General features: G+C 36.0%; 1 protein-coding gene across 6 annotated transcripts in view; it reads left to right on the forward strand.

The window, feature by feature from the left end:
• The window catches only part of CHD1 (chromodomain helicase DNA binding protein 1), a 78213-nt gene that overhangs the window by 16316 nt on the left and 35855 nt on the right, over positions 1-26042 (forward strand). For 5 of the 6 annotated variants that reach the window (XM_059694029.1, XM_059694024.1, XM_059694025.1 and 2 more), the window contains exons 3-16: positions 8190-8391; positions 9583-9708; positions 12189-12253; positions 14569-14718; positions 14850-15118; positions 17556-17781; positions 18155-18255; positions 18451-18629; positions 19484-19611; positions 20347-20563; positions 21206-21295; positions 22488-22678; positions 23343-23531; positions 25626-25788. In XM_059694029.1, coding sequence (XP_059550012.1) covers positions 8190-8391; positions 9583-9708; positions 12189-12253; positions 14569-14718; positions 14850-15118; positions 17556-17781; positions 18155-18255; positions 18451-18629; positions 19484-19611; positions 20347-20563; positions 21206-21295; positions 22488-22678; positions 23343-23531; positions 25626-25788 — 2296 coding nt within the window. The remainder of the gene's footprint in view (positions 1-8189; positions 8392-9582; positions 9709-12188; positions 12254-14568; positions 14719-14849; positions 15119-17555; positions 17782-18154; positions 18256-18450; positions 18630-19483; positions 19612-20346; positions 20564-21205; positions 21296-22487; positions 22679-23342; positions 23532-25625; positions 25789-26042) is intronic. The other variant, XM_059694027.1, reaches the window with a different exon arrangement.

Consider the following 26042-nt stretch of genomic DNA (forward strand, 5'->3'; position numbering starts at 1 on the left):
GGGCAGGGGACCCCCAGCTCCCCGTGGTTGCAGGCTCCGCCCCTGCCCCAGCCTAACGCCTCTGGCCTAGGTGTCCGGCCCGGGCAGCGGGGACCCACAGCTGCAGCAGCCCCGCGATCATGGGCTCCGCTTTAGGCCCAGGCAAGGGACCCCTAGCTCCCGGGACTGCCAGCTTCGACCGTGCCCAGCTCCCATCGCTGGCTCCACCCCTACTTCCTGCTATCACTGGCCAGGGCAGCAAAGGCACCTGATACTCCGATCATGGCTGGGGGGCAGGGCAAAGGCGGCCCCAGGGCCGCCTTTGCCCTGCCCCCAGCTCTTAGCTACCCCCTGGGTTTCCGATCACTGTCAGTGGCAGGAGGCTTCTTCCTGCTTTCCCTTTCGCCTCCCTGCATTGTGCCTACATATGCAAATTAACCGCCATCTTGTTGGCAGTTAACTGCCAATCTTAGTTGGCAGTTAACTGCCAATCATAGTTGGCAGTTAATTTGCATATAGCCCTGATTAGCCAATGAAAAGGGTATCGTCGTATGCCAATTACCATTTTTCTCTTTTATTAGTGTAGATGTTTACTGAATTTGTATTAGTTCACACAAACACTCCATCCATGATTTTGTTCCGGCCCTCCGGTCCAGTTTAAGAACCCATTGTGGCCCTCGAGTCAAAAAGTTTGCCCACCCCTGCTCTAGTTAATGATGAGAGAACCATTGATCGGCTGCCTCCTCCATGCCCCCTACTTGGGATTGAGCCTGCAAACTGGGGCATGTATCCTGACCAGGAATCATACCATGACCTCCTAGTTCATGAGTCTGCTATGCTCAACCATTGAGCTATACCAGCAGGGCTCAAATGTTTAATAATTATTTTATGGTTTGTAGTAAAAGATAAAGGATAACAAGTTTTAACAGTATAATTTTATAGAATTTAAAGATAGTCTGATCTTGGTCATCATCTGCCTAGCTAAACCTCATTTTCTAAATGACTTGTTCTAAGCTAATATATTTTAAATAGTGAGTTGCAACACATTACAAGATCATGATAAGATTTTTAAGTGAAAGAAATAATATAAACTAGAATAGAAAATGCAGTGTTGTAGAGTTATTTCATCAAGTTTTTTCATGTATACATGTGTACACATGCATATATGCTTCATCCTGATATAAAATGTATGTTATATAAGTATGGTCTTAAAGTTTGAAAAGTACTAATTTGTTTTTTCTAATTGTAATTATTTACTCAATGCCTATTTCCATATTGTTTTTCTAGTTCTGTTAAAGTGGATAATGATCTATAAAAATAACTAAAAGGCCCTGACTTAATGAATACCTATGTTAACTGCTTGGTCCTTATGACCCTTTCTCTCTCTGATACAGTTAGTCTAATCTACATATGTTTAAACATGCAGTCTTTTTTTTTTTTTCTTTAGTGCTACTGTTTTGAGATGTTCTTTTCCTTCCTCTTCAGAACTTTTATACCCAGTCCAATATTACTTTCTTGACTTTTTAAAATCTATTCCAAGATTTATCAGAGCCAGTTTTTTTCTATTGGTGATCTGGTGGTAAGGAAAGCAACTGCTCATTGCTACCATTTTCTTATAAGGTCATTTGTTGTTTTATTCTTCCTTTATGTTCCATTGCAGAATAGTTTCAAATTCCTGTGATAAAAAAGCAAAGAATACTTGTAATATAAAAGAATCTTTGTTTAACTTGAGAATACATTGTTCTCATGTATCCAGTACAGGTCTCAGTGTTTTCCTGAGTTCAAAGGATTGATATGAGTGGAGATTTGGGTACAGAAAAGGGAGGTTGCTATTCTGCCATATGTGGTCTGAACTACTTTATAATATAGACTCACTGCTACCCACAAACATATGAAAAATGCTAAATGAAATAGAACATTGGGGAACAAAGTAGGTGCATGGCTGAACTTCAGAGAAAACTTTCCACTTGCCAGGAATAAAAGGGAACTCAAAGTCAGAAGAGGAGAGAGCAGTAAATTCTGAGCAAATATGAGAGGACGGGATATTTGGAAGGATGTAAGGCCCTCAGAACAGGAGGTTGGGGTTGGGATTGGAATTAAGTACTTGACTATAGAATTAAGTTTCCTTAAAGCTGAGACCATGATAGGGTTGCCTTCTCTGCAAAGGTCTAGAAAAACTCCCTGTAAATGCCTACAAAGATATTTTTTGTTGATGTTGTGAAGATAAAATGGAATACAGTATAAAAATAATTTGGAGGCTGTGAAGAGCTATTTAAAATTTTGTCTTATTTGGTGTATAAATGAGAGAAAGGGCCATACGGGTCAAGCAGTTAACATACATGAATAAAGCTCTCCAGGTATAAGACATTGGGGATAAGAGGATGGGGGACCATTATGAATTGGATATCATATTCATCATTGAAAGGAACTAGTGCTACTTTGTAACCGTGTGGGAAGTAGACCCAGTGTTTCAAAATTTCTGCTGTTTTAAAAGTAGCTTCTTAAAATTATTTCCCCCCCAAACAATTTAAAATTAGATAGATGACTTGGAGGAAGAAAAAATACAAAAGGAGAAAATTAGAGGCAGAGAAACCAGGAGGAAAGAGCAAGAAATCCTATATAATAAAGAGCTAATATGCAAATGGTTATCACACCCTCACACCATCATGCCTCAGACACTCAACACTGGGGAGAGAGAAATAGAGACCAGCCAGGAACAAATGAGAGAGGAATGGGGACCAGCCAGGCTGCGGCCCAGGAGAGGGACAAGCCGCCCACCACTGGGGAGAGAGAAATAGAGACCAGCCAGGAACAAATGAGAGAGGAATGGGGACCAGCCAGGCTGCGGCCCAGGAGAGGGACAAGCCGCCCACCACTGGGGAGAGAGAAATAGAGACCAGCCAGGAACAAATGAAGAGAGGAATGGGGACCAGCCAGGCTGCGGCCCAGGAGAGGGACAAGCCGCCCGCCCTGTGGTCCTGGGAACCAGCGGCTGGGGCTGTGGCCTGGGAGAGGGACAAGCTGCATGCCCTGTGGTCCCGAGCGCCAGTGGCTGCGCCTGTGCCTGCTTCCCAGGAGAGAGACAAGCTGCACACCCCATAGTCCTGGGCGCCAGCGGTTGGGCCTGCGCCTGTGGCCCGGGAGAGGGACAAGCCGCCTGCCCGGCGGTCCCGTGCTGCTGTGGCCGGCCCAGGCGAAGCCAGCCCAGATCCTGGGTGCCTGCGACCGGCCGGAGCAGGGAATCCTGGGTCCTGGGTGCGGGGCGAGGCAGAGGCGGTTAGGGGCGATCAGACTGGTAGGGGAGCAGTTAGGGGTGATCAGGCAGGCAGAGGTGGTTAGGGGCGATCAGGCAGCCAGGCAGAGGGGTTAGAGGTGATCAGGCAAGCAGGCAGGCAGGCAAGCGGTTAGGAGCCAGAGGTCCTGGATTGTGAGAGGCAGCCGTACATCCCCTGAGGGATCCCGGATTGCTCCCCCCCCCCCCCCCGCCGTGCATGAATTTCATGCACCGGGCCTCTAGTATTATATGAAAAAACTTAAGCTATGGTGTTTTTGAATAAAAAGCAAAGAGGACGTAGTAGTAGTAATTAATTTACAAATATGTATATTTTCAGAGTTTGTCAGGTAAAGTGCAGCGATTCTCAACCTGTGGGTTGTGACCCCTTTGGCGGTTGAACAACCCTTTCACAGGGGTCGCCTAAGACCATCCTGCATATCAGATATTTACATTACGATTCATAACAATAGCAACATTACAGTTATGAAGTAGCAACGAAAATAATTTTATGGTTGGGTCACATGAGGAACTGTATTTAAAGGGCCAGAAGGTTAAGAACCACTGTGCTAGAAAATATAGATACAGTTATTTAGTAAAACATCCCCTGCTAGTTTATGTTAAGTGCGTACTAAGTACCAGCAATCCTGAGTTGTCTTCTATAATCTGGGGGCAGAGGTCTAGGAAAGCTAAATTTTAGAACTGAAGGCTGAGTAGAGAAGGAGTACCAGGGAAGGAGGATTAACAAGCTTTCCAGGTATGGAGAATTGTTTTATACCAAGGCTATGAGGTGAGAAGGCATAGCAAACTAAAGAGCTGAAAGAAGTGAGGCTAGAGTGCAGAATAGAGATAGGGGAGTGGTTTTAAGATGAAGTTGGAGAGGTAGGCAGAAGTCCGATTTTAGTCATTTTATCCTAAGAACAAAGGTAAGCCATTGGAACCCTCAATGTGTTTTATATACCTTTTGCACAGATTCACTGTGCTTGGCTTCAACACAGATTATGGGATTGGGCCTAGGCATATGCAGTTAAAAAATTGGAGAGGGATGGGGTTATCTTGATATTGGTTTAGAGTTTGAAAAGCATTTCTCCAATCTACTTCATAGATACTGAATCATAACATTTTAGTTACATGGAATTCACAAGGAAGTAAATAATTGACGATAGCTGCACTTATAAAGCACCTAAAAATATAACTTGAAAAAACAGTTTTAAAATGGACTACATGTCTTATTGAACAGAATAGTAATTTTTCTGGTCACTCAAATTATTAACAACATTGGCTTATAATAACCCTCCAAATACTGGATAAAGATACTGGCCTCTGTACTATTCGAGCCCGTGCAGATGTAAACGTTGAGCACTTTCCCCATCTTTTCTTCTGTCAGCCGCAAGTTTTAAGAGTTCTGAAAGTTTTGAAGGCAAATCAGAAGGGCAAAAATGGGAGTATCTACTGCCTACTTTAGTCAGCCCCTACTGAACAGTTTCTGGGACAAGTACAACTCAACATTTCTGCTTAATATCTTATTTGAACTTGAGCTATTAGCAGTCACTGCAGGGAGTTTGTGCTATACATTGTTTTATACTGGGTGACCATAACAGTGGTATTTCTGTTTTTAAGGAAAAGATGATGTGCTGAGTTAGGCAACTAGCAGTTTCTAAGACAGCTGTTATATACCATTGGTTTTCAGTTTCACTTTCTTAATATTTCTATTTTTCCATGTCACTTTAGGAAAAGCTTGTGTAGTTTTTGGAGGTTCTAGCAGGGGAGCGCAGCTACTCGTATACCCTTGACCGAAGACCGGTCCTCTCCTGCGGGGGGGTGGGGGGGTGGTGGGGGGGGAGATCGTCCTCTTCGACCGAGCGCGCAGCTTCGGGAGGGACGCACATGATCGGTGAGGGAGGAGGGTGACACCCGCCTAGCCAGCCAGATCAGCCGAATCAACCCTGGCGATCAATGGGGTGACAGATGTCGCAGCCAGATCGCCCTCACATCCAGGAAAAGCTTGTGTAGTTTTTATACTTCACCTGTGTTTTGGCCATTTTATTGACTGACTGTATAATAGCATACTACCGAATGTTTACCAACCTCATAATCATTTGACTTTTGTGGCTTTTAAATTTTCTCATTTTGTATCCGTTATCAGCAAATGAGATTTCACTTAATGACAAATGCTTGTGGTATTGGAAATGTTTTTGTTTTATTGACATTTTTATTTTGAATTTTTAATTTCAGAAAAGTTGCAAGAATGGTACCAAGTATTTTTAAAAATTAATCTCTGTTGTGAAAAGTATTAAAGATGTCTCCTTTTTTCCCCCATTGACCTCTTCCACGCCAGGCCTTCTCCACACTATTGTCTGTGTTCATGAGTTATGCATCTATGCATAAAAGTTCTTTGCAAGAATGTTTATTATATACCTTTTGCACAGATTCACTAATTTTTAAATTTTTGCTGAATTTTCCTGTTATTCTCTCCCCCCCCCCTCTCTCTGTACGTGTGTGTGTGTATACACATGAGTATAAATCTGATTGTTTATGAAAGGGGATATAAACATTCTTATTCATAATTTGCTTATGTTAAAAAAGGGAGGAAATAAGTTTTAAAAATAATTACTAAATGGGGAGAGAGGGCATAGTATAGAGGAGATAGGATGGAAGCTGAACTTGGACTATAAGTTTTGCAGCTCTCAGGTTCAGTCCAAGTAAATAATAAATCCAAATGAATAAAAAGCAAATGACCCTAATTAAATCAATTGGCCATACAGAATTAGATTTTTTCAGTTGACTTTATGACAATAATATGATTATAGGAGGGAGTTTTCCTAAAGGACAAAAAGAATTGTAAAGAAATCTTGTTCTCAACCCTACTAAGAATAACTAAACAAAGTAAATAAATACTTTATACTTCTAATATCTAAGGTAGAAACATTCTAATAATAAACCTATGCCACTAGAGTAGCCTAGATTCAGGCTGTTTACTTTTATCTCCAGCCAGAACCATGTCTTGCCTAATAATAAGGAATGTTGACTCCCTATTCATCTTGAAGGACTGTCAAGATATGACTAAGATATAGGCCCATGATGGGCCCCTCACCCCCATATTAAATAATTTATTTGTTTACTTTTCCAAGTATTTGTTGAGTAGCCACCTGTAAAAGGTACTATGGTAGGTACTCTGGAAAAATAAACAGTACCCTCAAGAAGCTTATAAACAATTAAAGTGAAATCCCTTTTGCCTATTCCTTCCTAAAGAATTAGTTCGACTATGCTTTCTTCTGAATGTTATTACTGTACCAAACTTGGTTGTGTCATCAGTGCTCCCTTTATACCTGGATCCATTATCTTAAATATAGCACAGAATGGTATTTATTGATTGACATGACCATCTGTCCATACCAGGCTTATGAAGTTCTCTAAAGGACTGTCTCATCTCCATCTTTCCAGTGCCTAACATGGTTGTTCTCAGTTAAGTTTATTGAATAAGTAGATGTCTCTTACCTATCAGGTCACAGTAGAATGAAATTGTATGTAAGGGAAAATATCTTCTCTAATGTTCTTGCTAAAACTTCTCTCAAGGGACTCAAGTAAAACAGGGGTAATATTTTTTGTGGGTTTTTTGTTTTATAAATCTTTATTGAAAGTATTACATATGCTCCCCCCGCCCCCCCTTTTTTTAAGGGATACGTTTTTTTTGTTGTTGTTTTACTTAATTAGTTCTGTTTTTAGACTTCAGAATCATGTGATCAGAGGATAGAAATTGTAACAACAATGATTTTTATATCATAGCTCTTAGGAACCAAATTTTTGTTTATTGTTTCTATATTTCCATTGAAAAAATCTGTATATATTTGCATTTTAAACATTTTAATTTATTTCTCACGTTTGAAATAAAAAATTTTCTTGCAAACTTTTATGTCACTGTTTCCATGTGGAAACTATTAACTCCTTGCTGTTGGAAAGGAGAATTACTTTTAGGAAGTAATTCATTTTAATGAAATCTATTTTCATAGGGTAATACTTCCATCTGGTGGTTTTTCTGAAAATTACAACAGAAGACTTGAAGCATGAGTTTTTCTTTATATAGATAACATTACCTATTGTTGCTTATAAAGCCAGATGAAATTACATCAAAGGCTGTCTGTGTGTCAAAAATTTTATTCTGTAATTGTCAATAATTCAAATGTGAATGCCACATGAACAAATGGCCTTGGGGATAATAATACTTTATATATTCAATTGTTTAGTTCAGACCATATCTAGGCTTCCCTGAACTGAAAATTAGTAATGGGAAAATTGATAGTTTCTCAATGAACGATTAATTGCTTTCACGTTTGTGTGTATAGAGGTTAGGAAAGATTGTGAGAATTTGCTGTTATTTTAGATTATTACTGTGGAATCATGACAGTCGATTTTCTCAGAGGAACAATTACTGATTTTACTTTTTAGTACCTTGTATTTTATATTAGCCTAGTTATAATAAATCACATTTTCCTAAAATGATAAAACATAGATATAAACTTGAAAACAAGTAGAAACTACAAATAAACTTCCACCTGTTACCATGAGAATTTTCAACACATTTTTTTAACCTTTTCTTCACAAGTTCTTCTTAATATTTTACTATAGCCAAGTAGCCTCTTAAGAATATTCTTGTGGCTTAAACTTTCCAAGTTTGTAGCCCAGAATTCTGTACTTGGTAGAATATGTTCATTATCTTGGAGGAAGATTGTGATCTGATTACTTAACGTTTTGGCCCAAATTGTATAAAATCTATTAACCATGTCAGTTATTATAAATTAACCTTATTTCCTTTTTCTCTTTGGCCATAGAAAGTTTGAAATAAACAAAGTTTAATGATTTGCGGTTTTCTGGTGACTTTTTAAGAAAGATTAAATTCCTAATGAATTTTGTTTGAAATCTGTTCATTTTCATATTGCAGCCAGTCGGATGATGATTCTGGGTCAGCTTCGGGCTCTGGATCTGGTTCCAGTTCTGGAAGCAGTAGTGATGGAAGCAGTAGCCAGTCAGGTAGCAGTGACTCTGACTCTGGATCTGAATCGGGCAGTCAGTCAGAGTCTGAGTCAGACACTTCTGGAGAGAACAAAGTTCAAGCAAAACCACCAAAAGTTGATGGAGCTGAGGTAATAAAGTATCCAATGAAGGAAGATTTATAACATTGATTCTCTTTTTTAAAAAAAACATCTTTTTATTGATTTTAGAGAGAGAAGGAGGGAGAGGGATGGAGAAATAGAAACATCTGAGAGAGAAACATCGATTGGCTGCCTCCTGCATGCCTTCCTCCCCACTGGGGATTGAGCCACAAGTTGGGGCATATATCCTGACTGGAAAACATGCGCTGACCAGGAATTGATCTGGGGACCTCTTGCTTCATGGGTTGACACTCAACCACTAAGCTACACTAGCCAGACAATTTATAGCATTCTTTATCTAGCTTTTATAAACATTAATTTTAATTAAAATTTATTTTCAGTGATTTTCACTTATGGTTTAATATCTGTGGAATAATTGGCTTGGAAGAGAATCTGTAACTATAAAACATCAAATACAAAATAAACACACACCAAACCTATTCTTCTTTGTGAGGCAGACATTGAGTTGCATGTTTAGTGTCCAACAGATAAATATTAAAGACTGTGAGATCTTTTTGTTAACTTTTACAGTGTCTGATCTCTACTTTCAAGATCTTCATGGAGATACTTTATTGCTAGTAGCAGGAGAACTCTGCTTCCTTGAAGATACCTGATGGAATAAACTAAGGGACATTCTGTTTGTAAAAGCTACTACAAGACTTAATAAAACTTGTCTACACTTCATAATAGCATATATAGTATTACTTAGAGATCCAATCCTAAGATGCTTGGGCCAGAGTACCATTCATAAGATGCTTGGACCAGAATATAAACACATAGCTTTCTTCATGGAGAAAATATTGTCAGGAGAAAAAAAAGTTCTTAGTAATGTAGCTGATTTGCATTCTGACTTAAGCTCTTCATGTTTACTTCATACCAATTAGAAAAAATAAGCAGCCATACTTGGAGTAACACTGGTGTCTCATATTATCACTTTGTTTCTGAAAGTTAACTTGTAACACAAAAGAACATTGTTTACGAAACTTGCATAAATATTTATATGCAACTAAAGGTAAACATTTTATCTTTATTAGATTACACTAATATTATATTACATGTGAGTAAGGAAGGTAGTCTTTATTATTTGGAGGCAGTGAAAATGTTGGTAGTGCTTTTCAATAAAATAACCTCTTCAGTTTTTTTCAAAACTTTATCCTTTACTGGTCCATATTTCTATTATAGTTTTGGAAATCCAGCCCTAGTATTCTGGCTGTTCAGAGATCCGCAATGCTCAAGAAGCAGCAGCAGCAGCAGCAGCACCAGCAGCAACAACAACAACAAGTTTCATCTAATAGTGGATCAGAAGAGGTGAATTTTCATTATGAAAGCTAATATTTTAAAAGTAGATATGATGCCTAATTATTTAAGTAGGAAGATACTTAAGAGATTATTAGAAATAATAAGTGTTTTTAAAGGATAAGAGATCATTTAAATATGTGTATCAAGAGTCTTGGAATAGAGATTTTACCTAATAATTGTACTTTTAAGGATTAATCCAAAATAAGAAATGGAAATTGATGTGCATTTGCTCATCAAAGCAAAACTAGAAATAAGCTAAATGTGAATACCAGGAAAATACACATATGTATGTGTTTACACATATATGAATGAAGAAATAATATACTGTTTAAATCATATTTATACAGAATATTAATAAAATTCTCAACATATTTTTAAAAGAATAGGCTGCAGCTATAAACGCTGTAGTTCCTATGTGCATGTGAGCCTAATAGGGGAGAAAAATATTAAAATTTGACATACCAACAGTTAAGATTCTTTATTGAGGTCATACTAGGCAATAATAATGGTCTCCAGAGTTGATAGATTCATTTTTTCAATTACAGTTTACATTCAGTATTATATTGTGTCAGGTGTACATCATAGTGGTTAGACATTTATATAACTTACGAAGTGGTCCCCTCTCCCCTAAGTCTAATATCTACCTGGCACCATGCATAGTTATTACAATACTAGAGGCCCAATCGCGCGAGGAGGTGCCCCGCCACCTGCTGTGTGAGGAGGCACCTCATGGGCCACCTAGGAAGTCAGGCTGGACCGTCCCTGACTTCTCCCCCAGGCCCCCCTCACCCCTCTGCCTGTGTCCTCTCTGGGCCGCCGGAGCTGCTGCACTGGCTGGGGCAGGATCCCCTTTCTCTGCTCCAGGCCTCACCTTTACCTGTCCAGTTGTCCCGATAGGGCAGGGGTCCTCAATCTATGGCCCGCGGGCCACATGCAAATACAAATACTGTATTTGTTCCCGTTTTGTATTTTTACTTCAAAATAAGATATGTTCAGTGTGCATAGGAATTTGTTCATAGTTTTTTCTTAAACTATAGTCTGGCCCTCCAACGGTCTGAGGGACAGTGAACTGGCCCCCTGTTTAAAAAGTTTGAGGACCCCTGTGATAGGGTGTCCTGGCCTAATTTGCATATTGCCTCTTTATATATTAAGATTATTGACTATATTCCCTGTGCTGTAATTTACATCTCTGTAACTCTTACAACTGCCAATTTGTACTACTTAATCCCTTCACCTTTTCCTCTCAGCCCTCTAACCTTCCTCCCATGTGGCAACTATAAGTTTATTCTCTGTATCTATAAGTTTATTCCTGTTTTTATTCAATTTTTTTTTAATTCCACATTTGAGTGGAATTATGTGGTATTTGTCTTTATCTGACTTATTTCACTTAGCATAATACCCTCTAGGTCCATCCATGTTGTTGCAAATAGTAAGATTTCATTCTTTTTCATGTTAGAGTACTATTCCATTTTATATATGTACCACATCATTATCCAATTGTCTATCGATGGGTACTTCAGTATTTTATATGCAATGTTCTTTTTTTGTTTTTATTGATTTCAGAGAGAGGAAGGGAGAGAGAGACAGAAACATCAATGGTGATGTTTGATCCGGTGCCTCCTGCATGCCCCGTACTGGAGATCAAGCCTGCAACCCAGGCATGTGCCTTGACCAGGAATTGAACTGAATCTCCTGGTTCATGAGTCAATGCTCAACCATTGAGCCACACCAGCGGGGCATTATAGCCTTTATTTTTAAAGTCTATTTTGTCTGATACAAATATAGCTGCTCCAGCTTCTTTTCATTTCCTTTTGCATAAAATAGCTTTTTCATCTCTTTATATTCAGTTTGTGTGTGTCTTTCAATCTGAAGTGGGTCTCTTGTGCATGTTGCCAAATTGTTGTCTTATTTTCTTCTCCATTCAGCTGCCCTGTCTTTTGATTGGAGCATTTAATTCATTCCATTTAAAGTAATTATTTATAGGTATGTGGTGACTGCCATTTTATTTGTAGTTTTCATCATTTTTTTAACTCCTTAAAGAAGTCCCTTTAACATTTCTTATAATGCTGGTTTGGTGGTGATAAACTCCTTCAGCTTCCTTTCTCCTTTCATGTTAAATGATAGCCTTGCTGAGTTGAGTAATCTTATTTGTAGGTCCTTGCTTTTCATCATTTTGAATATTTTATGTCTGTAAAGTTTCTGTTGAGGGAGCTCCCTTATATGTAACAGATGACAGATTTTAAAATTTTTGTACAAAATGCTGACATAGTGTTTACCTAATTTCACTGGCTATATTATAAATTTAAATAGAAATGTTATTGATCACTTTATGTGCTAATGGTATAAACATAACAACATGGGAAAAAGAGGTTTTATATTTACTGTTATTAGCAAAGTGAACTTTAAATAATATGACAAGCAAAAATTTGATGTGATGGTTAAATTGCAATCATTAATAACATTAACTTTGATTATTTTTTTTCCTACAGGATTCCTCTAGCAGTGAAGATTCTGATGACACATCGAGTGAGGTCAAAAGGAAAAAGCATAAAGAGTATGTGATTTTGTGCAATTAATTACTTGCTCTCATATCAAGAAAATTCTAATGATTCCGTATTTCTTCCTTTATTAGAAATTGTTACCAAAAATGGACTTTTGTAAACTCTTGATTCATGGCATTTAATTAGGTTAATTTAAACCATTAATTATTTTTTAAATATATTTTTACTGATTTCAGGAGAGGAATGGAGAGGGAGAGATAGAAACATCATTGATAAGAGAGAGTCATTGATCAGCTGCCTCCTGCACACCCCCCACTGGGGATTGAAACCCCAACCTGGGCATGTTCCCTGACTGGGAAGCAAACCATGACCTCCTGGTTCATAGGTCAACACTCAACTACCTAGCCATGCCGGCTGGGTTAAACCATTAATTCTTAACATTTATCTTTCTGTGATGACTTAAGGTTTTTGTGCTAATTGTTTATCTCCTATAACTCCTCTCCCTTACATATTTTTAAACTTCAAAGTATCTGCTTATTGATAATGTCAGATAATCTTAACTTCAGTATAAGGGTGTAAAGGATCAACTGATGATGGATTTGGGGTTATTCTGTTAATTTATGTTAACAGTTATTCTTACTATTCATATGGATATGAAATTTACTTTGTAGAACTCATTTAGGAACTCACTGTAATTTCTTAAAGTATTAGAAGTACTTCAGATTCTCAATTCAGATATTTAGATGGTCTGAGTTTTTTCCCCTCTCATTTTTTTCGAAAGCATTTTTCTATTGTCTCCTTTTCAATTTTCTTTGATATTTTGCATTTTCACTTTGGTATATCTAGCTTTGAATCTGTTACTCTGCTTTTGCATCTAATCTTATGTATCTTTAATATGAAGATGCATATCTTTTATTAGTTTCTGAAAATTCAGTCATTGTGTCTGGATATTTTCTCTCTCTAGTACTACTATTAATAGATGTAAATTTGTCTTGGATCATATCCGTTGTATATATATTTATTGGATCATCTATTCTATCTTCCATGAATCTTACTATATCATGTTTTATATCTTTTTATTTCTGTGCTACAATCTGGCTAATTTTCCCAGATCTGTCTTCTACTTTACTAAGTTCATTTTCAACTATTGTGTCTCATCAGATATGTAACTCTTCTCCAGTTAGTAATTTCTAAACTCGGCATAGGTGCAAGCTGAGAATAAGAGTAATGTCGGGCCGTAACTGGTTTGGCTCAGTGGATAGAGCATCAGCCTGTGGACTGAAGGGTCCCAGGTTCGATTCTGGTCAAGGCCATGTACCTTGCTTGCTGGCTCGATCCCCAGTAGGGGGCGTGCAAGAGGCAGCCCATCAATGTTTCACTCTCATAAATGTTTCTAACTCTATCTCCCTTCCTCTTTGTAAAAATCAATAAAATATACATACTTTAAAAAGAGTAATGTTGGATGATTAATAGACTTGCTTGGATATAAAAATCATAATTTATATTATAAAAATATAAAATGGAGACTTTTCATATATTCTGCCACTTGTTACTGCTAATGTATAAACTCTGAAAAGATTTCAAGATAAAAAAAATTTGTTTCTCTATTATGTTTTTATTATAAAGCAGATCTTATCATATGTACTTGCTTATGTAACCATTAACATAGTCATTAGTACAAGAGATTCAGAGCAATGGAGTAGAAGCAGTGACTATGAGACAGTTCTTATATAGAACTCAGTGTAAATCTTTTATTCAGAATTTATATTATGGCAGAATATTAAAATATGCATCCATTATTTTATTTGTGTATGTTGATTGGAATTAGATTAAAAATAGTAATGAAGGTAATAATTAAAGGTTTAAGATGGGCTGATTTTTCAAAAATATATTTTCCCATACTCTGTTTTAAGTTTTTATGAACATGTACTATTTTTTAAAATCAGTTTTGAAGGGTATATTTTTAAATTCACTATCTCCAGGTAATTGTAAGAGATTTGAATTTTTGTTTTTAAGTGGGTAAGTATAATCATTATACAATATTTTAAAAATTAAACCCTGTGTTTCTTAAAATTAGTATACTATTTTCATCCATAGTGATAGTCAAACTAACATTTATGTATGGCCATTCATTGAGGTATAAAGTAAATGATTAACAAAACTCTGGAGTTATGGGAGAAATCTATGACAAATATTTTCTAGAATGTTTTTCTTTTTCTACAGACACAAGTGTTTTTAGTATGCATGAAAGCAACAATATTTTTAATATTTAGAATACAATTTATTTTATTATTTTTGTATTTTATGAGATAAAATTTGCAATAAGATGTAAATATAAATAAATGTATTTTATATATTTTACGTACAGTGAAGATTGGCAGATGTCTGCATCAGGATCTCCATCTCAATCTGGTTCAGATTCAGAATCTGAAGAAGAAGGAGATAAAAGCAGTTGTGATGAAACGGAATCTGATTATGAACCAAAAAACAAAGTTAAAAGTAGAAAACCTCAAAATAGGTAAGTATGTTCTCGATTTGCTGAAAATTGTTGGTTATAGAAGGTATTTATTCTTTTTGTATATAGTTTCTCAATTCTGGTTTTATGACATTGTTTCTATAAAACACCTCTCTCTCCCTGGTCTTTCCTAGATCTAAGTCAAAAAATGGAAAGAAGATTCTTGGACAAAAAAAGAGACAGATTGATTCATCTGAGGAGGACGACGATGAAGATTATGATAATGATAAAAGAAGTTCTCGTCGCCAAGCAACTGTCAATGTGAGCTATAAGGAAGATGAAGAAATGAAAACAGATTCTGATGACCTCCTTGAAGTCTGTGGAGAGGATGTTCCTCAACCCGAGGAAGAGGAATTCGAAACAATAGAACGATTTATGGATTGTCGGATTGGAAGAAAAGGAGGTATTTAAAAACAAAACACATTTACTGTTGGGTGGTTTCAATAATATTACTAGATTAAATAAAATATTTCTTGAAGATTTTTTAATTTTGAAAGCCAAGATTATAGATTTTCTTCTGTTTTACTTATTTGCTATAAAATATACTTTGCATCGCTTGAGTATTTTCTTCCCAACAACTAGGTATTTAATCTCAGTTCATGTATTTCAGATAAATATAAAATTTTTAACCTGTGTATTTGAGTTTTTCTGTTGCCATGCCTAAATAATAGTTATTTAGGTGCTTTTGATTTCAGAGTTTGGTTTTTTTATTTCTTGTTCTGTTTTTGGAGAGTTTTTTTTTTTTAATGTATTTTTGTTTTACTTCAAATATGTAGGTTAATTTTCCTTATCTTGACATGCATTTTTCTCCTTTTTGTATTATCGAATAAAACGGTAATATGCTAATTAGATAGGACATCTTCCATATGGCCTTCCGGACATCCTTCGGAAAAAGCCATGGTGGCGGGGCCGAGGCAGAGGCGGTTATGGATGATCAGGCCAGCAGGGGAGAGCAGTTAGGGATCAGGCCGGCAGGGGAGAGCAGTTAGGGTGATCAGGCCAACAAGGGTAGATCAATTAGGGGGATCAGGACGGCAGGCAGGTGAGTGATTAGGAGCCAGCGGTTTGGGATTGCAAGAGGGATGTTCAACTGCTGGCAGTTAGACATCCCCTGAGGGGTCCTGGACTGGAGAGGGTACAGGCCAGACTGAGGGATATCCCTCCTCCCCCATGCACAAATTTCATGCACTGGGCCTCTAGTCTACACTAATAAAAGAAACATGCAAATTGGTGTCACTCCGCTACGCCCACCAGCCAATCAGAGTGAGTATGCAAATTAACCCAACTAAGATGAAGACAGCGTAGAAGGAAGCCAAGTGCTGCAGAAGGGAGCAAAGCAGTGGAGAAGGGAGGGAGCAGATGCAGCGGAGACGGGAGCGGAGCCGAGGCAGCGGAGACGGGAACGAAGCCCGCCTTGGCAGGTTTTGCTCCCATCTCTGCTGCTTTGCTCCGGCTGCAGGAAGCCCTATTCTTGCAGGAATCTTTCTGCAACAGGCCTCTAGTTGAGATATAATTGACATATAGCATTGTATAAGTTTAAGTTGGACAGCATAATGATTTACCTGTATTGCAAAATAATTACCACAATAAGTTTAGGTAACATCCAATAGCTCATAGAAACAATAAATAAAAAAGGAAAGAAAATTTTTCTAGTGTGAGAATTTTTAGAATCTGCTCTCTTAGTAAGATGCAGTACATAGACACAATGGAATACTACTCAGCCATAGAAAAGGATGAAATAGCGCCATTTGCAACAGCATGGATGGATCTTGAGAGTTTGCTAAGTGAAATAAGTCAGTCAGAAAAGGCTAAGAACCATATGAATTCACTCATGTGAGATATAAAACTGAAACTCAAGAATACAAACAGCAGAGTGGTGCTTGCCAGAGGGGACCCTAATATATGGTGAAAGGAGAAGATTTGACTGGGCTGTGGGCACACAGTGCAATATACAAATCTTACAATATAAAAACCCACACTCGAAACCTATATGTTCATGTTGACCAATATCACCCCAGTAAATTTAATAAAAAAAAAACCAGAGAATCTATTCTCTTAGTAACTTTCAAATATACCATATAGCAGTGTTGACTATAGTCATTATGTTATACATTACATCCTAGTACTATTTATCTTATAACTGGAATTTTGAATGTTTTGGCCACTTTCATCATATTCCTCCCACCTCTGGTAACTATAAATCTAATGTCTTTTCCTACTAGGTTGTTTGGTGTTTGTTTGTTTTTTAAAGCTTTTGTACATGAGAGCATATAGTATTTGCCTTTCTCTGTCTGACCTATTTCACTCAGCATAATGCCCTCAAAGTCCATGTCACAATGGCAGATTTCCTTTTTAATGGATGATAATATTCATATATATATCAAACTTTCTTTATTCATTCATCTGTAGACACTTAGATTGTTTCCTTGGCTTGGCTATTATAAATGATGCTACAGTGAACATGGGGGTGCAGATATTTCTTTGACATAGTGATTTCAGGCATGCAGTTTTTAAAAATGATTTTAAAGTTATTTTAGTTTCTAATTATCAGTCTCCCAATCAACAGTTTTTGTATATTGCTGTATACTCTTAGGTTTGCCACTAAGTTTTGACCTTGTTTTTTCTAATTTTAATACTGAGGTGATTAAATTAGATAATTTTTCTGTTCTAAAATTCTGAGTTTTTATTATATACATATAATGTAACTTCACATAAATTCCTGTGCCCTGATATTTGACTTGAGAGTATATATTTTTCTATTCATATTCTTTAATTTTTGAGTTGAATGGAAGTATTCCTATAACAGAATTACAGGGAATGTATTGTGCTTTGCTTTTCAGCTACTGGTGCTACAACAACCATCTATGCAGTTGAAGCAGATGGTGACCCAAATGCAGGATTTGAAAAAAACAAGGAACCAGGAGAAATCCAATATTTAATTAAATGGAAAGGATGGTCCCATATTCACAATACTTGGGAGACAGAAGAAACCCTTAAACAACAGAATGTTAGAGGAATGAAAAAATTGGATAATTATAAGAAAAAAGATCAGGAAACAAAAAGATGGTAGATATGACATGTATTATTAATATTTTTATAGATTTAAGATTATTACTAAGGTTTTTATTAACAAGGAGTACATTGTGAAGAATCAAAGGATAACCTAAAATAACTTATTTATGGAGAAATTTGTATTTTATCTCCTAAAAGTTCTTAGGAATACCCATACATAAATTCTTGACAGTCACTTAGTATATCTCTCATATACTATAAATTTTTAAAATTAATTATGCTTTGTTTTATTTCTGTTTTAGTTTATTACTTAAACTGACTCACAAGATAAGTGGCAAAATGGTACATTTTGTGTTACTGATAGTTTTTTGGGGGATAGGTTATTTAGGCAAGATTTTGAAGCATGTCCCTTGCTTTAATCTTTCAGGTTGAAAAATGCTTCTCCAGAAGATGTGGAATATTATAATTGCCAGCAAGAACTTACAGATGATCTGCATAAACAGTATCAAATAGTGGAGCGAATAATTGGTTAGTAATAAATGTTTCTAATTAAACATCTGAAAAATACCTTAAATTTACTGCTTACACATTAAACACAGTAGCTTGCTTTTACGAAATAATAGAGTATTGTAAAACATGATTAATTTTTACTTGTGTAGTTTTTAACAAGAATTATTCATTGGGTAAGATTTAATTTTAAACAAAATCTGATTTATCTCACAGCTCATTCCAATCAAAAGTCAGCAGCTGGTTATCCTGATTATTATTGCAAATGGCAGGGCCTTCCATACTCAGAGTGCAGCTGGGAGGATGGTGCTCTCATTTCCAAAAAGTTTCAAGCATGTATAGACGAATATTTTAGCAGAAATCAGTCAAAAACCACTCCTTTTAAAGATTGCAAAGTGAGTATTATTTGACATTTTTAATATTGAAAATGTATTTATGCATCTTAAGTATTACAAGTCCAGGTTAGAGAGTTAGATCCTGATTTTGGATAGGCTAAGAAAGAGAACTACTTGGTTGGTAAATCTTATAGGAAATGATATTCTTGTAATTACTGTGTGATCTTAGATGTGGCACTGTCTTTTTAGCCTTGGTGAGCAAAACTGTGTCAGAAAGATGATAAATTGGTGGTGGTAGTTGTGGTGAGTAAGTTGGGGACAAAAAATAGAACATCCTTCTGGAAACTAGGTGTATATGATTGGTTTAAAAGGTAGTGAATATTTTCTTTGAAGGTAGGAAAGGAAAAGTCACGTATCTATAAGGTATCCAGACCTACCATGCCTAATATAAGATCTGTGTACTTTAAGTTATTATTAGTGATAATTTTGGGGTCTAAGTACCACTGGAATTCCTTATTATAAGATTGAATTAAATTAATAATGGTAACTTAGAAATCAGAAATCAAACAGGAGGGTAAGCCAGTTTTATGATTTATTTCTAGGTCAGGGCTTAGCAATGCTTAAAGTGAATGGATAACATAGCTTGAAATACACAAGACCCAAATATTTCATCAGGAACTTAATTATCTCTTTAATTTTTCATTCAAAAGGAGGGCAAAATGTTTCACTGTATGTTCTTGTTATAATAATAGAAGACAGTCTCCTTTAACTGAATCAGGTATATTTTGAGTCATGGAATTTCTGAATTTGATTTGAGATGATATTTCAAAATTTATGGGAAAAGCTGAGATTTTTTTATCCTTTAATTTATTACATTTAATAATTTTTCATATTAACATTTATTTCTACTAAAGGTATTAAAACAAAGGCCAAGATTTGTAGCCCTAAAGAAGCAGCCATCCTATATTGGGGGACATGAAGGATTAGAATTAAGAGATTATCAACTGAATGGTTTAAATTGGCTTGCTCACTCTTGGTGCAAGTAAGTGTATTTTGAATCATCTGTTCATTTTGAGAGGGTAAGATAGTTATAATTATAGGATTTGGAAAAGATTCCTCAACGTAAAGAATGAGACCCTTTAGTATTTATATGCACGTCTTTGAATTGCTTGTACATAAACAATACTTATTACATACTAAGAAGAAAAAGTAATGCTGTTTTTAGTTTAACCTGTCACAGTACTTAAGTTTTTATTCATCTTAAAATCAGAACATATATATTCCTATCCCACACTAGTCTTGGACTATTTCTCTTTTTCCCAGTTATTTCTAATACCCAGTTAGCCCTTTCATTTTTTCCCCTCTCCCCCATATCCACTGCTCCATTATTAACAATATAAGGTGACATTAGAGTGCTTTTTTTTTTTTTTTTAACTTTACCATAGCTATAGTTTTTCCTGCTATATGTTCTTCCTACTTTTTACTTAATATATTCGAACTCTACCATTGGAAGATGTATTGAGTTCTTGGCTACATAGTTGATTAATTGGAAAATACTTTCAATTTCTAAGATTCTTCTGCCCTAAAATGGTAAACTCCCTCTGCTTTTCTTATACCTTTACCTTTGTTATTTATAGCTAATAAAAGTGGTATATTGTATATAATACCTTTCAGATTAATTTTATTTAACTGGTCATATAAACTTGAATTATGTAAAAAGTTTCTTTGTAAATTTGAATCAGTATTGCATACATGATTTTTGTTTTTAACTTTGTAGAGGAAATAGTTGCATACTTGCCGATGAAATGGGCCTTGGAAAAACAATACAGACGATTTCATTTCTGAACTATTTGTTTAATGAACATCAATTATATGGACCTTTTCTATTAGTAGTACCACTCTCCACTCTCACGTCCTGGCAAAGGGAAATTCAGACATGGGCTTCTCAAATGAATGCTGTGGTTTATTTAGGTGACATTAACAGTAGAAACATGGTAAGTGGTATCTTCACAAATTTATGAAATATAGGCATACTTTTCTTTGAAGAGAAATATTTCATTTGTTTTTTGGTCTTAGTTTCTAACATAAAACTTGCCAAAAAGTAAGTGCTCAGTACATTTTTAATTGCCTGTAATCAAATTTTGGTTTAGTGTTACTTTATAGATTATTTTTTCTTTCTAATGGAAAATTTCAAATATACATGAAATTCAACAGAAGAGTATAATAAACTTCATGTGCCTATCTCCAGCTTCAAAGTTTTAACTCATTGCCAGTTTTGTTTCATCTGTACCTCTACCTGGTATTTTCCTCCCAATTATTGGGAAGCAAATCACAGATATCATATTTCATCCATAAATGTTATTAAATGAGTTAATCACTAGTGTTGTGTTAACTTTCTTCAGTGAAAAGTATACAGTATTAAAAGACCTGTGTGCTTTATTTTATAGAAGATTTTTGATACATTTTACTTAGATGGTTAACAGCTGGTTGGGCTATATAAAGAATAACAAAACTATTTTATTATATAAACGTACATAATTTTTGTGTGTTTTGAATGGATTTTATTTTAGAAATTCAAGTAAAGTTATCCTATTTAAAATGTGTATCTTAAAATTATCTTTAACATTTCTTGGTAGATAAGAACTCATGAATGGATGCATCCCCAGACCAAACGGTTAAAATTTAATATACTGTTAACAACTTATGAAATTTTATTGAAGGATAAGGTGTGTATTCCTATGTTTTTGTTTGATGGATATCAATTTTTTCTTTATAATGTGTGTGGATAGAATGAGATAATAAATTAAAGGTCAGCACACTGTAGCCCAGCAGTTCTCAACCTGAGGGTCGCGGCCCCTTTGGCGGTCGAATGACCCTTTCACAGGGGTCGCCTAAGACCATCCTGCATATCAGATATTTACATTATGATTCATAACAGTAGCAACATTATAGTTATGAAGTAGCAACGAAAATAATTTTATGGTTGGGTCACAACATGAGGAACTATATTTAAAGGGCCAGAAGGTTGAGAACCACTGCTGGAGCCCTTGAACTAAGATGAATATTTACATTTTAAAAGGTTGTAAAAACAAACCAAAGAATATGCAACAGAGACCATACATTTGTCTGGAAAGCCTAAAATATTTCCTGCCTGGCTCTTTAAATAAAAGTTTGCCAACTCTTAACTTGTATGAAACTAGTTTGGTGTAGTGTGTTGATTTATAAGAGGAGGAAGGTAGGTAGCTGGCAGGATTGAACTGTCACTGCATGTAGCACTATGCTAAATGCTTTATAGCTATTGTTTCTTTATAATATCTCAAATAATTCTCATTTACTTTACAAGATACTGCTATTTCTATTTTATTGGAAAGAAAAATCAAGTCTCAAAAGGATAATGAACTTAACCTAAGGTCATACAATTATTAAGTAACAGAATAAAGTCTCTGATTTAAGTCAGACACATGTTTATATATGAGAAATGTATAGTTTTAGAAGCATACGATGAATTCTGTAATTGGAGTAAGATACTGTTTCAAATTTGTATTATGTCTTCTCCGAGTTGACATTTATAAAGGCTTTTCCTGGACTTAGGTTAAAAATCTCTTGTAAAAATTTTAAATGATATTAGTGTTTTGTTTTTAGTCTGTAAACTGATAAAAATGTTCACTTGATATTATGCTGTTTCCTAATGGCTAAATTGTTCGTGGAAGGAACTTTATTTTCATGTTTAATTACTTGATTTGAGGATTCCAGTTAATCTTAAAATGATAAAATTTTCATTTGAAATCTGAGTTAGGTTTGGTTTTAATTTTAATTTGCCTCATTTTAATAATTTGAATTATGGTCAAATGAGAAGCATAAGTCTGAATTCAATTTTTCTCTCAAAATATTAACTATATTTTTTCTATTCATTTTAAGGCATTCCTTGGCGGTCTAAATTGGGCATTTATAGGTGTAGATGAAGCACATCGATTAAAGAATGATGATTCTCTTCTGTATAAAACTTTAATAGACTTTAAGTCCAATCACCGTCTCCTTATCACTGGAACTCCTCTACAAAACTCCCTCAAAGAGCTCTGGTCTTTGCTTCATTTCATTATGCCAGAAAAGTAAGATAAATCGGGATATACAATATTAATGTTTTTATGCTAAGTTTAGCAGGAAGTAATAGTGTAGATAATAAGGTCAGTAAGAGATATTGTTGTCCTAAAACATTGGCCCACAGATTATTAAGAAGAAAAAAAAAGGAAAATGGGATATTTTATATTTGTAAGTGCTATGTTAATTTTCTCATTTTGTAAATAAATAAAGGAGCCCATTTTAATAAAAGTTGATTTTGCCCATGTTCAGAATATACCTTAAAACACTCAAAACTGATTACTTTGCTAGTAATCCTATTTTCTAAGTGAGGAAAACTAGAGCAAATGTGTATAATAACTTTTTCTTGGTCACATACATACTCTATCTGTAGTTTCAGAACTTTAAGATTATATCATTTGAGAAATATTTTAGTGATAATTACTCCCATATTTGAAAAAACTTCATCTTTATTTAACTCAAGGATTTTCCTAATTTTTATAAAACAACTTATATTTTATCTTTATGGATATATAATGGACTTGTTGGGAAGGATAGTTATTAAAACTGAAAAATTTTAGCTAATTTTTCCCTAAAAAAAAAAATCTTTTTTGTTTACATATGAATACCCTGAAAAAAATCTCATCTGCAATATGACTGTTTTTAGTGATTCTTCCATTTTCTTAACTTTGCAAGGTTTTCTTCCTGGGAAGATTTTGAAGAAGAGCATGGCAAAGGCAGAGAATATGGTTATGCAAGCCTCCACAAGGAACTTGAGCCGTTTTTGTTACGCAGAGTTAAGAAAGATGTGGAAAAATCACTTCCTGCTAAGGTTGAGCAGATATTAAGAATGGAAATGAGTGCTTTACAGAAACAGTATTACAAGTAAGTTGTAAACTAAGCACATGATCTAAACATTTAATTATAAATAAGCGCCCTATACTTGTCACATTGAGGTGTCCCCATCCCCCCAATAGGGTCTTAAAACAGTAATAATTCTTGAATCCTGTGGCATTTGGGAGCAAAGAAAGATTTAATGGCAATGTTCAGTGGCATCACCCATCATGGGAAATACAAGACTAAGTCATTAACCTTCTAACACATCATTAGTTGTTTTCTATTTCATACTTTATAGAGGGTTCCTTTTAAGTGTTTGGATTTCCATGGTATTAAGGCATTGTTATATAATTACTAGAGGCCTGGTGCACAGATTTGTGCACTGGTGGGGTCCCTGCCGCTATGACGCCTACTGTAGCCAGCGAACCGGCTGATAAGGGGGTGGAGCCAACCTCCCGCCGCCCCTCCACTTGGCCAGCCCCACCCCTGATCAGCCTCTCGCACCCCGATTGAGGGTGGGGCGGCTGGCCAAACACCTTGCGGCCCTTCCCCCCCGGCCGGCCTGTCCCCTGATCACCGTCCCTCTACCTCAATAGGGGGCAGGCCAGCTGGCCAACCTCCTGCAGCCCCTCCTCCTGCCCGGCCCTACCCCAGGACTGGCTAGCCAACCTCCCCCTGGCCACTGACCCAATTGGCCCCCCACTCCATTCAGGGGCGGGGCAGGCCAGCCCACAGCCCCACCCCTAATCTCCCCCCTCACCCCAATAGGGGGCAGGGCCTGCTGGCCAGTTGCCCTCAGCCCCTCTCCCCAGCTAGCCCAATCCCGATCAGGGTGGGCTGGCCAGGCAACCTCCTGACGTCTCCTCCTCCCAACAGGCCCGGCCCCAATCTGCCCCGATTGGGGCCGGCCCGGCTGGACTCTACCCATGAACAAATTCCTGCACTGGGCCTCTAGTATGCATATAAGATCTTTGGTTAATCTCTTCCCACCCTCCCCTCTCCCCTCTTCCCTCTGAAATTCATCAGTCTATTCCATGTTTCCATGCCTGTGGTTTTCGCTCCTGCATGGAGCGTCTACCCCCTGGTGGTCAGTGTATGTCATAGCTACCGGACAGTCAGCCGGTCGCTTAAGCTTTTATATATATATAGATAGATGATCATTATATAATGGACAGATAGAGGTAGAGACCATAAAGAGAAATTTAGAAAAATATTTTAGGTTTGCTTTTTTTTTAAATAATCATTTTGTATAAATGATGCATGTCAGATCTTATATATTAATGAGTTAATAAATCTAATCGCATGACACATCTATTTAAATATCTAATTGCATAAAATGTACTGCATGCATTTGAATTCTCAGAAGCCTATTTTATCGTAAAATCTGTAATGCCATACATTTAAAGAAATAAATTTATTGCATGAATTTTAGGTTTTTATTATGGAAAATTCCAAATGTATACAAAAAGAGGATAGTAATAAATTCCCATTATTCCACTTAGTTTTTTTCAACTCATCCAGTCTTTTATCTAGCCTCCTCCACTTCCCCCAACTACTATCATTTTGAAGCAAATGAGAGATATAACTGTTTTAAGTACCTTTTAAGACTAACACTGTAAAAAGGAAGAAAATAAAAGGTGATCGGAAACAAAGTGGTTTATGATGAGAAGAATTGTGTATAATTGGGAGTAATAAAATAATCACCCATAATTTTTCCATAACTTGTGTAATTGTAATTTAGAGAAATGGCTAAAATAGGTATTCTCATGAGATTTCTTTTAGGTCTGTACATGAGCTACCTATGGAGTGAAACTTATAGGAAGGTTAAGATAGACAATACAATTGACCATTTTTAAAGTAAATTTTTTGGGAAAGGATAAATAACATTCTACTCAGCTATGTTACATTAAACTTTTACCATTTTTATTTAATGGTTCAGATAACAAGTTATCGTTAGTCTTATGAACGAGGTTTACAGTCTTGTGAACAAGATTTAGTCCATTATATGAAGCTGTTAACTTCCTAGTGGTAAAATTTTGCTTTGGTGCTTGATTATTTTTTATGGTTTTAGAATTCATCCTGGTATTGTCCTCTTCTAAACACCATTTTCTTTTCTTTTTTTTTCTTTTTTTTTTTGGACAGATGGATATTAACTAGGAATTACAAAGCCCTCAGCAAAGGTTCCAAGGGCAGTACCTCAGGCTTTTTGAATATTATGATGGAGCTAAAGAAATGTTGTAATCACTGCTACCTCATTAAACCACCAGACAATAATGAATTCTATAATAAACAGGAGGCCTTACAAGTAAGAATTTTAAAATACTCTAATTTTGGTAAAACAAAATCCTAGAAATGTTTATTTCAGTTATAACTGAAAATGGCTTTAATATATTGGTTAGAAGTTCTCTTTGGCTAATGTATATCTAAATAATGGTGTTTGTTATCTTTTAGTCTTTATCAACGCATTTAAAGTTAAAATTTATCCAAATATTTTGATCATTTTTCTAAAAATGGATCTTTCTAATTATGAGCTGTTATAATTTATACAGCAAATCTTAT

Source organism: Myotis daubentonii, chromosome 4, assembly GCF_963259705.1.
Source record: "Myotis daubentonii chromosome 4, mMyoDau2.1, whole genome shotgun sequence".
NCBI classification, from domain to species: Eukaryota; Metazoa; Chordata; class Mammalia; order Chiroptera; family Vespertilionidae; genus Myotis; species Myotis daubentonii.